This window comes from Amphiprion ocellaris, chromosome 14 (genome assembly GCF_022539595.1).
Source record: "Amphiprion ocellaris isolate individual 3 ecotype Okinawa chromosome 14, ASM2253959v1, whole genome shotgun sequence".
NCBI lineage: Eukaryota > Metazoa > Chordata > Actinopteri > Pomacentridae > Amphiprion > Amphiprion ocellaris.
Window position 1 is genome coordinate 8,885,347 of NC_072779.1, and position 16,185 is coordinate 8,901,531.

The window sequence follows — 16,185 nt, forward strand, 5'->3', positions numbered from 1 at the left end:
AGGAGCAAATAAATCAAACTATATATTTTGACTACAGACATTCTGTAGCTGTGAAAGTAACATGATCGAAATTAAAGCCTTCATGTCTTACACTTAGTGAAATGTAAAAAGTACACATGCAATACTGATGTCTAGGCGATTTAAATGAGTGAACCCTTTAATGAAAATTTGAATGTGCAGCATTCTTATTTGATTCAGAAGACAATATTGTATTCTGCGTTTGTTTGGCAAGTACTTTTATCCATATAAACAGCTCAAATGAGTGTGTCCAAACTCAGCTAAAACAGAGCAAATGTTGACTTTTGTGTTACATGATAACCAAATACTGCTCCTCTCTGAGACTAAAGGTGAAATTGATGGCACTTTTTTATTTTAACAAGACCTTGTGTCAAAATTACATAATCTGTTATTCTGTTTAGTCAATTTCTAACTTAGAAAAAAGATATTTGGTACGATACCACCATACGATCCAAAGACTAGCAGTAGTCCTTTTATTCAGCAGCACAATGGAGACTGATGAGATGTTTTCTGTTTACTTCATGTTTCTCAGGACTCCAGCAGAAAGTTATTATGGAGTTATTATCTTATTATAAGGAGAAATTGCAGGAGAACTTTCAAGTGAGAATTGTCGAGAAACACAACTACAATTGCAACTGTCTTGATGCGATGCCTGTACATTAATCTTCTGATTCATAATATGTTTTGAAGTTGATTTGTTGCAGACACCGTTGTGCATGTGACTAGGAGGTATGCAGACACATTTTTGAATATATGGCTTCCAATGTAAGTGCAGGAGTTTTCCTGTTGTGCACTACTACTTTAAGTAGAGGACTGATTAGAACTGTTGGAACACAAAATACCAGCAGTATGAAAACTAATGTCCACCGCCATCGTAAACATTAATGGAGTTTGCAAAAACCAGCACTGATTAGAATCCACCTTGTATCAACAATACCCTGTGCGTCTGAACAAAGACATCATGAGAAATTCAACGCAAAACGGGCCAATGAACATTTAGCTCAACATTCGCAAGAAAATCAATATCCAATCAGAACCCCACACAGCCCTGCTTGCCCTGTGATTGACGCCAACACCCAGCGAATAGGAAAAGCAGAACACCTTTAGGGGCGTTTCCAGGAAGAGAGGGGTTACATTTTCCTGTAATGGCGGACCAGGCAGAGATCGAGACTATCGGGTTCAACGACAACAGGTCAGATAAAGCGTTAAAATGAATTTCGGCAGAGTGTAATACCAAGCACATGCCGAGATTTAACGTGCAGCCGGTTGGCGCTAGTTTTTGGTTCAGAGGTTGTTATAAGAAGTGGTTTTACTTGTGATTGTAGCCACGCCAGCTAACTAGCTTCTAGCTAACTAGCCTGTGTTTCCAAGCGGCTCGCCTCTTCTCGCCGCTCGTGGCACGCGGTAAACACGGCCAGTCAGATTAAACACAGACAGATGTGTTCCTCTCTCATCGAGCTACGTAGCTCATCGGGCCGCGGGCTTGTGTTGAGAAACAACTCCGGACTGAAGTGTGCATTATTTGCACAAACGTTAACAAATATTAGCCAGCTAGCTGAGCTATGCTATATTCAATTGTAAGCAGCGGCACACAACTCCGTCCATTCAGTGTTTTGAATGGACTGGGTGTCTGTTAGCCTCGTTAGCAATAGACGACATTCACTGATTGAGTGTTTGATGTCAGTTATTGTTAAAGTGTGTGTCGATGCATGGCTAAATTGATCTAATTTAGAAGAATTCAACGTGCAAGATGTGGGTTAGTAAATACCGCAAAGCTACATAATATTTAACACCCAATGGCTTCCTGGTCAAAACATTATCCACGTCACTGGGGTTGTGATCTCCAGAAGCGTTTTTATGCTGGTAGTTTCAATCAGTCAACAGAAACATATAATCACAAAACTATGAATTAAAGTGGTCACACGCATGCAAGAGTACTTTACAAGATTTGTGTGATAATCTGCCGATCTCTCCTAGTTTACGCCACAGTTTCCTGTATTCTAAGCCTCAGCCTTTAGTGTAATCTAACTGGTTAGGTACCACAGTTTGTATATTATGTTGCATGGCCAACTATTTATAGATTTTGATACTATTCTTGTGTAATATACGTGTTATTCATATTGTGTTTATATCTGCTTTAACTAGGAATATAACGTGATTTTTAAGTTGCTTGAGACTTTGAGGTGAAAGAGGCGCCGTCAGTCTGAAAATGCACTCCAATGTTATGAGCAACGTCTTGACATTGTCACATTGTTAGTGTGATATAAACAGCTGCCACAAGAGCTTCAGTTACGTTTAAGTATTAGGATCATCTGCAGTTTTGTAGAGTGGTGTGATTGCAAGTTCGCATTATATTAGTTTTAATAATAAGTGGTGACATGAGAGGGTTTTTTATAAACACTGATTGTAACTCAGTCTTATTTTGTTACACTAGAATGGCGCAGCAGGCAGTGCGGTTCCGCGGCCCTGCCCCTGCACCGGCCCCAGCCCCTGCGCCTGCCCAGACGCCAGTGTTACGAGGCCCGCCACCACTCCTTAGGCCACCGCCGCCTCCTTTTGGGATGATGAGGGGACCCCCACCGCGACCTCCATTTGCACGTCCACCCTTTGACCACAACATGCCCCCCATCCCACCGCCAGGAGGCATGCCGCCACCCATTGGACCTCCCCACCTACAGGTGACTGTTTCCATTTTTTTGCAGCATGTATGGTCTCCACTATTTTACAGAGGTGCCAGTAGGAGTAGGTGCATTAGAGGATGTGCACAGTTCAGTGGAGAAAGGTAAATCAAATAAACTTCATTTTCAGATTTAGTAGAGGAGCTCTTGTCTGAAGCTAATATATTGAGTTGGCTTTTTTAATGGGGCAAGCTTTAGGTCACCAAGACTTATAGAAAATGCATGGCACTAAAATTGAGGACACTATCCGTAATAAGACATTTTTTTCGAAATTGAATATTTGGAAATGTCTTTATTCTGTCAAAATATAGAGGCAAGACAAAGAGTAAATTTCAAATATGAGCCATTTTTCCCAGAGATGCTCCACTGACTGTACCTTAGCAGGGAAGAGAATTGTAGCTGTCTAAAAATGACTTTACGTGATGTTGTCTGTATGGTTTTTGTAGGGCAGGCTCCAATCAACTTGCAAAAGTCTCATTTGTCATATTTCTGATTTGTGCTTCATTCTTAACATCAGCTGGGGGAGTATGACTGGGCAAGATTTGTCAGTATTTTCACTACCACAGATGAAATCCCTTTAGAACCACTGGGTGTTAAAGGCCATTACGTCCAATTCTGCATATCAGTGAGCAGGATTGCTTTATGGTAAAGTGACATTACATTACATTTCACTAAAGGCAAGGCGACTATTTTGCTGTTAACGCTGGTCTTTATTACAGTGGTTTCCTGAGTCTCTAATCTTACAGTGATGATGTACTCTCAACTAGATTTTACGCGTGCCGTAAATATAACATTTTGTTCTCTACGCTTCGCATTTAGAGTTGTCTGGTTTAGTGTATTAGCAACAAACCTTAAAGGACAGTGAGTTTATCTGTAAGTCCTTCAGCAGAAATATAATGCATGGTTTGTTTTTGAGTTCATATCCATCAGTGGTGCAGCCATCTGGCAGGCAGAGTCTGCAAAGAAACTGACCAGAAATAAAGCTATCTTCCTCTGCTGTATGACTAATAACAATACTAGCTTTTACAACGAGACACTAAACAGAAGCAAAGAAGGATATAACTAACTGTGTTTTATAATCGCTTTAGCTTTCACCATAATTGACTCTTTGATGCAGAGCGATTCTCTCGTGAATGAGACAGTATTGATGCAGAAACCCCCTTATTTGAATTCAGAAAGGCCAGTAAGCTTCTGCTGCTGGCTAAGTCCACTGCTTATCTGACTGGGCACTTTTCTGTATTCTATGCAGTCTCAATTTGTTGAAGGACAGAGTACTCTAATGGCGTAATTTGGATGCCCAGCCCTACTCCTTAAAGTTTAAAAGCTAAATGCTGGACGGCAATCTTTTTGTGCAGAGACCTCCGTTTCTTCCCCCTCCCATTGGCAACCTGCCGCCTCCTCCCGGGATGCTGTTTCCTCCTGGGATGCCCCCTGTTCCTGCATCTGGAAACCCTGCACTCAACCCTGCAGAGGAGATCTGGGTAGAAAACAAGACGCCAGAGGGAAAGGTAGGGTGAAAGTCCTATGTAAGCACATAGCAGGGAGACTAATCACTTTATTGCACTTCAACAGTTATGCAAAAAAAATACATTTCAAGTGCTGTACATTGCTCAAAGGATCCACTTACTAAGAATTGGTTCCTTTGTTGGAAAGCTATTTTATCACATAATGCACAAACAGAGAATTAACCTAATCAGGGTAAATCACATGGTCATTGATAACTGTTATATTTAACATTCAATCAGAAATTGCTCTTGCATTCTGAATATGACATTTTGAGAAGGTTTGCCTTATGTCTTGTACATATCATGAATAAAATTGATTTCCACAATTTTAAAAATATGCCATTGTTACAAGAGTAGATGACAAATATTGATTTGTTGACTAGCTTTATGTCTTGGTTACTGTTTCTCAGAGTGTTGTCTTTTCTATGATCCTCTCTGCAGGCTTACTACTACAACGCCAGGACCAGAGAGTCATCATGGAGCAAACCAGATGGTGTGAAGATCATCCAGCAGTCTGAACTCAACCCTCTTCTTGTAGGAGGCGCAGGGTCTGCAGGGTCTGGAGCAAGTGTGGGGGTGACTGCAGCTGCCAGCTCAAACAGTGTCAACACTACAGCCAGCACAGCAGCAGCAGCCTCTCCCACTCAGGCCTCATCTACAACCCCAACTCGCACACTCACCTCCAGTCCAGACTCCATCACAACTCCGTCTCCTTCTGTGACCATTTCAGGTAAACACACAGTCTTGTATTAATGTCAAGCATGCATGCATCAGGGCTGAATGAAATGCAAAAAAAAAGTCAGTCTCTACTGTGATTATTTTGCGATATTAGTCATGATTTGAATTGTCATTTTTCATTTCTTTTCAACTGGGAAAAAAGATTTATACGTTGTTCTGCAGTTTAACCAAACATGCACGTTCCCTTATGTCTGCTGAATATGATTTGTAGGTTGAACCACATCTGTCGCATCACAGTACTTAATTTACAGTATTATTTTTAGGGCTGGGACTTTAACACGTTAATCATGATGAATTAATTACAAAAAAAATAACGCATTGCAACAATAAAGATGCATTTAATCGCACCTTTATCAGTTCCCTAATTTCTGGCACACCAGTAACACTGATGCACCTAAAGTCTGTTTGCCAGCCGTGAAGAAGAAGCACTGGGCGAGTGAATCAGCACAGAAACGTCGGACCAACATGGCAGCTCGGTTGCAAACTTTCTCTTTTATTACGAAAACTGTTACATGAAAAGTATTTCTGAAAGCATTTGAGGTGAAAAATAAGCTGCTGAATCTGTCCTCGTTTCAGCTCAACAACGGCTAGTTTAGATGTTTGATGAAAGTTTCGCGATGTGTCGGACCTCTGCTCCCTGCGCCACATTTGCATAAATGAAATGACTTTAGGTAAATGAGCTCTGGGGCGACGCACCATACGTTTAGCTACGACAGATAGTGTAAATAGTGTAGCCTGTGCACAATAGACCACTTTTCAAGACACTGAAAGTGCTTGAGTTTACAAAACGTCTTTAAATGTTGAATGTAATCGCTATAGTTGCACTTTAAGTTTGCAGTAATCTGTGAGTGTCGTAGACTGATAAAAAATTCAGATAAATATAAATGAAACAAACATTTTTGTTGTTTAAGTTCACGTATATGTCTATTCATCGATTCAGTCGTCAACCAACATTTATTTGAACTAAAAAAATTTGCTTTTTGTGTCGGTTATTGCTAGATGCGTTAGATGCGTGTTTTTTTTTTTTAAATCGCATCCCGCCACTACTTTTGTGACACATTTTACCTCTATGAACAAAAAAACTTGCAGCTCCTGTGATTTGGATTTTCCATTTGTGATAATATTTCAATTAATTGCTCATTTATAACATACATGCACACACAAATAAAAGTCCTTTTTTCTCTGTTTGTTTCCAATAGCCACGCTTGTAGCAGACCTCCCCCCTGTTGCCACCGTGACCTCAACTGTCGCTGTGTCTCCAGTCACTGTGGTGACTGTTTCCACGGTGCCATCTCCTGTTACAGCAGTGCAGACCGTGCCACTGCTTCCGGCAGCGCTGCCTCACAGCGTGGCCCAGCCCACCGCAGCCATACCAGCCTTCCCCCCTGTCATGGTGCCACCTTTCAGGGTGCCTTTGCCAGGCATGCACATCCCTCTACCAGGTGAGAATGCCACAATAATAGGAAGAGATGTAGTCCTGTCTTGCAATAAATACTGCAATCAGCTACATTGCAGATTTATGTGTTAGCCTCATCCAGACAAATTTTTTACTGTTTTGTCCATATCAGCCTGCTAGTGTTGCTCTGTGACTCTCTTCTATGACAGCCGACTGTCCATAGTTGTACTTCTATATACAGGTCATAATTACAGTTGGATTCTTTTAGGGTTGGCGAACCACATGGATTTCTCAAAGCCCAACTCTCACTTTCTATTTCCCAAATAGCAGCAATGCACAAAACATTTATAAAGCATTTTTAGCCAGTTGTGACTTTCACTGGCTAAAATAAATGTTTTGTGACAAACAACATTGAGTTTACAGTCTTGGTGGAAACTAAGTTTGATGTAATTTTTAAAAAAGCTTGTTCAGGTTCCTACTGTTATTGTGTTTTTTTATGAAGTGTATGGCAGAATTCGAATCAGACAGCGTTAGGTCGCAGTTAGGGCAGGTGGTTTCTCAGCTGACAAATATCAGACAGGGAGCTTTCTGATTGACTCTGAGATTTATGGTGTTGTAATGCATTCACTTTTTCTGATATGCTTTTTAACATTTCCCTTTCTTTTCTTGTCATCATACCTGTTAAAGTAGTCATACCAGCCTCAAAATACATCTCAGGTTAGACTGTGGTGTGCACTGTGCTCATTTCTAACAACTTTTAAAGTATTTTGGCCGTGTGTTTGTCTGAGTGGGGCCACACACACAAACTCTTACACACCATGGTAGCTGATGTCCAGTGTCCTGCCGTGTTCAACCAGATGCTTGCTTGTCCGTTGTTCTTGCAGGTGTAGCAATGATGCAGATAGTAGGTGCACCCTGTGTAAAGGCAGGCCCCAGCGCCAACGGTAAACACCCAGCCGCTCGCCTCTCAGATCTACAGTAGATGGCATGGTAGTGAATGATGTCTACATGCGTCATATGGTGTACATGGGGACCCTCAAGCAGTGGCATGGTGTTGAATGCTGTGAACATGATCCATTCGGTGTACAGTGGTGAAGTTTCTTCCATTCCAACAGAAAGAAGCAGAATATGCAACTTGATTGTGATTGTACTTCACATGGTCACTTAGCTCTGTTTACTCCAGGTTAAACTGACAGAGCCGCATTCATTACCAATATATTTTTAAGGTGTTTTACTGGATAGCTTAGTGAAATCAAGTCTCCACCACCCCAAACATACAACAAAAATATTGCCTGTTGCAGTCATCTGAGTATTTAGCTGTCACTCAATAATAGATGTACTTTGTTTTTGCGTTGTCATCTGAAACTGGTAGGCCATGCGTCAGACTCACAGTTTATTTTTTTGAGTTTACAGTGAATAGCAAATGAAAGGACACTCCAAATCATCATCTAAATAGTGAGATTGAACACTGTTGTTGGCTGTTAGGATCAGGTCATTTACAGATGTGTGGTAGGTGACTTTACATCAGTTGGGAGAGAGACCGTCTCTGTTAAGACAATCCCATTAATGCTAGCTGCTGTCGTCTAGTTGTGCTTTAGTTGTGTTACAGGTAGGGCTACATGTTGTGGTCATGTGGTTGTCTTCTGTTGTGGCATGGTTGTGTGTTTGGTCACTGCTTTGTTTGTTTGTGTATGTGGCCTGTGTTTGTTGTCAAATTGTTGTGTCCTGCAAGGCATCTTTAGAGCAGTTACTTCCACAAATTGATAATACTTTTTAATTTAATTTATTTTTTTATTCACTCATCTAATAATTACTCTGCTCAATGACCAGACAAAATACTGCGTGTGGAGCTCTTCTTCTTACGTCTGGTTTTGCTAATACATGCTTTTGATCACAAGTGGGCAACCTGGGAAATGACATCTCATGCATTGATGTAGAAACTAATGCCAGTGTAGAACACTGCAACCATTAGTGGCTCAGACAGAAAGATGATTCTTAACCAAACATCGTCCGTCTCTCTCCTCTCTGACTAATGGCAGGCATGCTTCCTGGTATGGGCCCGCCTTTAGTTTCCATGATGCACCCCCAGCTGGCACTCTCTGCGGCTCCTGCCTCCATGGCCGGATCTTTGCATCTCCCCGAGTGGTCAGAGTACAAAACGGCTGATGGGAAAACATACTATTACAACAACCGGACGCTGGAGTCCACCTGGGAGAAACCACAGGCCCTCTTGGAGAAAGGTAGGAACTGCTGCCTCAGATGACATTTTTCGCTTGTTACGTTTTGGGTCGACCTTTCAGTTACCTTATAATTTGTGCCTCTGTGTCCTTTTTCCCTGCCCGTTTACAGAAAAAGAAGCAGAAAAGGTCAAGGAGCGCCTGGCTCAGGAGGAAGCTGAGGCAATGGAGATGGAGGACGAGGAGAACAAAACAGACAACATTAATAATGAGAAGGAGGTACATGAAGATTAGAATCATCCATTTGAGCAACAAAACAGAAACTTGCATATAAGACATATTTATATAGCGTGCACTTCAGTCAGTATTGATAGCTACAGATCAGATTTGATATTTAAAGCTTTAATTTAACGATATAACTTATTGAACCTGTTTGTGAAGGTACACTGGTAATTTTAATGTTAACATATCAATTATAAAGACACTCACATTTACACACATGAAGAGAGATAAAATATAAGAGTCATTTGACCTTGATAGACATTAAACAAATCAAGTAAAAGGCAGAGGCATATGGAGTTCAGGCAAGGCAAAGTATCTATTGTGTACATATCCATATTATTTTAGAATCAGAATCAGCTTTAATGGCCAAGTACGGACACAACATACAAGGAATTTGGTTTCGGCTGTTGGTGTCACGCTAGGTAAATGGAATAGGAATATTGCCAGATCCTAACTTTACAACTTAAAGCCACAGTATGCTACATTTCATTTATCATTTTGTGTTTAGTATAATGGATGCAAATTAATCATGGGACAAAAAACAAGTTGGGAATCAGTTTCTGTCTCTTTGTCAAGGAGCCTAAAGAAGAAGAGATGACGGAGGAGGAAAAAGCAGCTCAGAAAGCCAGGCCCGTAGCCACGAACCCCATCCCCGGCACCCCATGGTACAAACCCCACATCACAGCACAAACTCTCCTCTCCTCCATGACAGTTCATCTATGGTGTCCTTGTTTTCCTGTTCTAATTTGTGTCTGTCAATTTGCGTCAGGTGTGTGGTTTGGACGGGTGATGACCGCGTGTTCTTCTACAACCCGACAACTCGGCTGTCCATGTGGGACCGGCCCGAGGAGCTGGTGGGTCGAGCTGATGTTGACAAGCACATCCAGGAGCCGCCACACAAGAGAGGTCTGGAGGACAGTAAGAAGACAGGTGTGGACAGAGACACTCACACGCAGTCAGCATATTTGATAATGAACTTAAACTTTGGTTTACTGTCAATATTAAGATTTGAGCTAGGAATGGTCTTTAAATTGAACAGGGGATAGTTATAATCTCTTATCTGGATGGAAACAAAAATCACAACGGTGCTCCTATCACTCTTATGTTTCATACTACAGTGAGTGTAATATTTATTTTTTGTTTGTGTGTTCATGCACAGGTATCAGTAAAGAGGAGCCAGAATTATCCATTGCAACCGAAGAGAATCAGGATGAGGAGCCAACCAAAGCCAAAAAGAGAAAGTAAGTCTCCCATCATCCAATTCAATAATAGAGGAGACATTTTGGTTTTAGCTAAATATATATATATATATATATATATATATATATATATATATTTTTTTTTTTTTTTTTACAAATAACTACAAATCTGTGTTACACATTAACACTGAAAGTTTTTTTTCTGGGATAAACCGAGATCTAAGCGAGGGAAGTTAAATGTCACAACTGACCTTATTGGTAGGAATGATTGTAACAGTCCATTGGTTTGTCATAAAACCTGCTAGAAAAATCTGTGTAAAGACATGTAATTTAGTACAATTTTGCCCATACTGTAAGATAATACTGTTGGTGAATTTATCTATGTTTGGTAGATATCATACGTCTATCCTTTCCTCATTTAACGATCCATTCATCATGATGGAAAGGTCAATACACAATTATCTATTTATCCTTCTATCTATTCTTTCACCTGTGATAGATGATGAATAATTAGGTACTTATGCACATCTATTTGATTTGCCATCTATATTATGGAGTAATGGTGAGTTATCCATACGGGTCTATTTGTCCATCATCTATTTGTGTATCATGGATGAATATTCAAATTGATGGATTGATAGATGTAGAAGGATGGAATATATTCACAATAGATTCTAGATCCAAACAGCAAAATATGTATGAATATTCACAAGAGACTGTGTAAACATTGACAAATATATTTTTGTCCTAACGGTAAGCAGCACACATGAAAATCATGATGAGCCACACGACAAAACGTTGTGGGAGCCAGAAGTCCAAGAAAGCTCAGTCTGATGGATCTAAAACTTATTCTAAGTAGGGTATATATTTCAAAACAGTGCCAGACAGTTTTTACAATAATAGAAGGCTGTATTCAGATCCTTACACACACCCACACAGCTCATTAAGTGATGAACAGTTATGATACAGGGATTTACTTTTAAGCCACCAAAACATTTTCTTCCATCTTCACAAAGGCGCATCCAAACTTTCATCCCATGGCAGTACAGTAACTGAGCAGGAGTACCTGCTACTGGTTCCTGTGCAGCTACGCAAAAGATCCAAGAGACATTTAACCCCTGATAGGGCGTACCCCGCGCAGTCAAACTTCCTTAAACTTTTTCTTGTTTTATTCTTACCTTGTAACTCCATTTCACCCTCACAGGAAGGAAGACGTGAAAGAGGCGGACACAGAGAAGGAAGCAGCAATGGAGGCTGAACTCAGAGCTGCCAGAGAAAGAGCTATAGTGCCGCTAGAGGCCAGGATGACCCAGTTCAGAGAAATGCTGCTGGAGAGAGGGGTAACACAAATTTTACACCGGAATTACTGCCTATTTTAACAATTTGTCTGAGAGCATTCAGTCATAATGATGATATATTTCTACCTAATTGTTTACCTTACTGAATCCTTCATAGTCAGTGCTGAGATTTTATTATCGAGGATATAATTATAGCATTTTACATAACAGCTTTCTCTGTTGGTGTGAAGTTTCTTTCCACTGGACATAGAAATGTTAAATCTTTCAATATTATATATATAGTCACAGTGTAGATTTGTGTCTAATGCCAGTGATGTCTGTCCTATGTGCAGGTGTCTGCATTCTCCACTTGGGACAAAGAGCTTCATAAGATTGTGTTTGACCCACGTTACCTTCTGCTCAACCCAAAAGAGAGGAAACAGGTTTGGTTTCTTTCCCTTTTGCTCAGTGTGTTATTATTATTTTTCACCATCACTCTTTCTCACAGGATTTTGTCAAGCACTAGCTTTTTTTTTTCTTTTTTTTTAAACTAATTTTATTTAGTATCAAGATAGTACATTGATCACATACAAAGCAATAGCCATTTTTGATATAATCCTTCAGTCACAGTCATATGATCACATCCTCTTCAGGTGTTTGATCAGTATGTGAAGACGCGAGCGGAGGAGGAAAGGAAGGAGAAGAAGAACAAGCTGATGCAGGCCAAAGATGAGTTCAGGAGGATGATGGAGGAGGCGAAGCTCACCCCCAGGTAAAGGCACAGGACTGGCAGTTTGTGATGAGTGCTGTAGAGGCCATTATTGATATGTTTGCCATAAACCTATTGCTATTTAGTAAGACATATGAATACATAGCCAAACTACAAATAAGCTTTTTATTCTTATTCATGTACACACACACAAGTGAAAGAGTACAAAAGTTGAATTTTACAATTTCATTCTCAGTGATATTGTTATATTATTAGCATGCCACATAACAGGTAATGTGTGTGTTTTTCTTTCTACAGGCACAGAATAAATCATCTTATGAGATGAGAAGGTGATAATCTCACTCTGTAAAAAGTCGAATGTTTTGTTTTTAATCTTTGCAGAACAACGTTTAGTGAATTTGCGGTGAAGCACGGCCGAGATCCACGATTTAAGACCATAGAGAAGATGAAGGACAGGGAGGCTATCTTCATAGAATTCATCACTGCAATGAGGAAGAGAGAGAAAGAGGACTCCAAATCCAGAGGAGAGAAGGTATACCTCACTCACAATTAAACATCGATGTACATTACCTCTCTCTGAAACAAGAAGAGTGTAGCTTTAAAAGTCCCATATGGTAAAAATCTATTGTTATTGTGTTTTGTGATTGTTATAATTTTACAGGTGTAAAATAAAACCCATTAAGATATGAAGATGTTTACTTTTTCAAGGTTCAATGATTTTGGACAGATTTGTAATTAAGTTTGAATTGTGTGTTTGCTCCCAGGTGAGGCAAGACTTTTTCGATCTCCTGAGTGAACAGCACATAGAAGGAGGTCAGCGGTGGAGCAAAGTTAAAGAGAGGCTAGAGACTGACCCACGATACAAGGCTGTGGAAAGTTCTGCACTCAGAGAAGAGCTTTTCAAACAGTTTATGGAAAAACAAGCCAAGGTAGGAAGAGCACTTTGAATGGAGCTTAATTATGTATATGACTGAGATGTCTGAGCTGTGTGAGAGCGTCTGAGGTGTTATTACTTTAATGTTAATACAGTTTTAGGTATGGATAAGAGTAATAAATTCATGGCTTATTGATTGGACATGTACCTGATCCATCTTTTTTCTGTATTTTGTCTTTTTCTGTTAGTGTTTCTGAATTGTTAGCCTATGTTTGGGTACAAAAGCATTGTCATGGCATTCTGTAATACAGCACTGGCCAGAATAAGAGAGGATTTTGTGCAATATTTACATCAGATATTCTTTCTGAGTGTAAAAAATGTCTCTGTATCATCTCCTACAGAGTGTGGACATCGAGAAGGAGCGAGAGTTGGAGCGGCAGGCTCGTATTGAGGCCAGTCTCAGAGAGAGGGAGCGGGAGGTGCAGAAGGCCCGATCAGAACAGACCAAAGAGATCGACCGAGAAAGGGAGCAGCACAAGAGGGAGGAGGCCATACAGCATTTCAAAGCTCTCATGTCTGATATGGTGAGGTGCTCTTTCTCACCGCAGCATAATAACACACATACAAAGATCATAGTGAAGTTTTTATTAAGTCCTAGTCTGTGCCAGTCAACAGTTTGTCACTTAACTTTTTTCACAAGATCTGATAAGAAAAAAAGGGAAGTATATTTCTGCACATTCAGACAAGTTATATTACTGTATTCTGGATCAACATGAGATTTATGGCTGTATGAGATCATCATACAGAAAGTTTTTGACAGTAGCATTCATCCCATTGAGCATTAAATAATTACATTTGCTCCACATTTAACTCATTTATTGTTTACTCGCTCCTCAGGTGCGCTCTTCAGATGCAACGTGGTCAGACACCCGTCGTAACTTGCGGAAGGACCACCGTTGGGAGTCTGCGTCGCTGCTGGAGAGAGAGGAGAAGGAGAAGCTGTTTAACGAACACGTAGAAGCACTGGCCAAGAAGAAGAAAGAACATTTCAGACAGCTGCTGGACGAGACCAGCATGGTGAGAAGTGAAAACATGAAGCCAAGAAGTTGCCAGTCAGCTGTAACATGCAATTAATTTTGTGTATAACCCGTATGGCTGCAATTCTTAATGTATGATCTTTTTATTGACTTTACCAACTATTCTGTCAATTTATATAAAAGGGTTAATGACAGATTTTTTCGCTTGTGTTGTAGATCACTTTGACAACTACATGGAAGGAGGTGAAGAAGGTCATCAAGGAAGATCCTCGCTGTATTAAATTCTCCTCCAGTGACAGAGTAAGACTTTCACTGAATAACTGCTCATCTGCTATTTTGTTCATATTATGAAAGCATAAAATTAGTCACTTTATGACAGTAATTCACAGAAGTTCACAGGTTAGACTGAAGGTTAAGACATCAGACTAATATCATCAGTTTGCTTCCATTCATCCAAAAAAAAGTTATTTTTATATATCTTAATGATATTTTATTGTGAATTTAATTATGTTGTAACCTATTTTCATGTGAAGTACACACCCATTTTATAGAGTTTTAATATCTAATGAATTCATCTGTCTTGTCTTTGTAGAAGAGGCAGCGGGAGTTTGAAGACTACATCAAAGACAAATACATCACAGCTAAGGCTGACTTCAGAACCCTGCTGAAGGAGACAAAGTTCATCACATACAGGTCTGTACACTCACTTTTATATACTAAATAAACATAATCACAACAAATGTCTCCAGCAACCAGCTACGTATATGCTTAATAAGATAATCCTTTATTGTGCCCCACGTCAGTTGAAATTTCCAGTTTTACAGCAGCAACATCTTTCAAAGCAGCACTAACGATGTGTACAGTAATAATAATAATTATAATAACAATAATATGTACAATATATACAAGAATGAAAAATGAATAAATACAGTAGTACTGTACTATAAATAATATAAGAAATAATATAATATCCCTTGTATATGTTCAATAGATATGAACTGATACAATTACAGCCCAGAAATGGTTCAGACTATATTTCCATGACTTTAAATATGGTTTTAGTTGGATGAAATGGTTGAAACTGAATTGGTGGTTGAAATGGGTGAAATTTGTTCTCCTTTTCATTTTCCCATGTTTATAACCTTTGGAGAATCTCACACAAGTAAGATGCTTTTAACCACACAACAGTCAGAATATTTGAGTTAAAATCACTTATTTGCACAGTAGAATGTGGTATCTAATGAAACCGAAATCAGAGCAGCAGGCGTTGCACTGAAATCTCACCCAGATATTTTTGATAGTGTTGTGACCCTGCTTCTGAGTCCCCTCGTTTTGTCTCCCCTCTCCCAGGTCGAGAAAACTCATCCAGGAGTCAGAGCAGCATCTGAAGGATGTGGAGAAGATCCTTCAGAACGACAAGCGGTACCTCGTCCTGGAGTGTGTCCCTGAGGAGCGCAGGAAGCTTATCATGTTCTACATTGAAGACCTAGACCGCCGTGGCCCCCCGCCTCCCCCCACCGCCTCCGAGCCCACCCGACGCTCTACCAAGTGACCAATCATATTACCCTCTCGGCCAGCGCCCTTCTCTTCTTCGCCCTCCCTATGGCCAGAGCATGACCTCCCCTCAGCGCCCCCTGAACCCCTCCCTCCAGGCTCTCGGCCGGCCTTGCAGTGTTATTGCTGGGGGTTACGTTGCTTAGAGATGTACCATAGAGATGAACGGTTAAGGTCTCTGTGTTATGTCGCCCCTTAGCCCTGAAATAGCCCTGCATTTAAGGCAACAGCAGGGAACAGAGGTTACCTGATCTCAAGGTGACCCTTGACCCCTCACCTCTGACTGACCACATAAGAGGCAGAGGGATAGTGATGAGGCTGCTGCCCCAGCAGCCTCACAGGTGTAAGATAGCTGATGTAAATTGAGTGAGTGTGTGTGTCTGAGCGTGTGCGTGTGTGTACGTGTGGTGCGTGGATATGTGAGTATGTGTGCATGTGTTTGAGGCGTCCTTAAGCCTTACTGCTCCACTGTGCCAGTCATTGTTTCAGCGGCTCAGTGTGAATGTTAGTTTCTGCTCAGTGGTTTACTCCGATGTCGCAGCAGTTTCTCTGTTGAATGAAATAAAGGCAACTTCCACTGTTTTTCAATATGTTGTGCTGTGCATTCTTTTAATAAATTACATCTGGCATACGTTTTACAGTCTTTCATATTACTGTGATGAAATCATTCTTGTGTGGACAAAAATACAATACAAACGATAACATAAACGATACGAATAA

At 40.4% G+C, this 16,185-nt stretch overlaps 1 protein-coding gene across 2 annotated transcripts; it reads left to right on the forward strand.

Annotated features, from left to right (window-relative positions):
• The first annotated feature begins 1,139 nt into the window (after nucleotides 1-1,139).
• On the forward strand, nucleotides 1,140-16,053 carry tcerg1b (transcription elongation regulator 1b (CA150)). Of its 2 annotated transcripts, XM_023293865.3 has the most exons (21): nucleotides 1,140-1,210; nucleotides 2,453-2,696; nucleotides 4,052-4,204; nucleotides 4,643-4,931; nucleotides 6,139-6,381; nucleotides 7,220-7,279; nucleotides 8,375-8,575; nucleotides 8,685-8,791; nucleotides 9,371-9,459; nucleotides 9,564-9,724; nucleotides 9,954-10,035; nucleotides 11,198-11,333; nucleotides 11,624-11,713; nucleotides 11,924-12,042; nucleotides 12,382-12,532; nucleotides 12,765-12,929; nucleotides 13,276-13,458; nucleotides 13,772-13,951; nucleotides 14,128-14,211; nucleotides 14,504-14,604; nucleotides 15,262-16,053. In XM_023293865.3, exons 1-21 carry the CDS (start codon nucleotides 1,164-1,166, stop codon nucleotides 15,461-15,463), a joined length of 3,087 nt encoding a protein of 1,028 aa, XP_023149633.1. In that variant the 5' UTR covers nucleotides 1,140-1,163; the 3' UTR covers nucleotides 15,464-16,053. The 2 variants fall into 2 exon arrangements, with proteins under 2 accessions (XP_023149633.1, XP_023149634.1); XM_023293866.3 differs by lacking the exon at nucleotides 7,220-7,279.
• The last annotated feature ends 132 nt before the right edge of the window (nucleotides 16,054-16,185 follow it).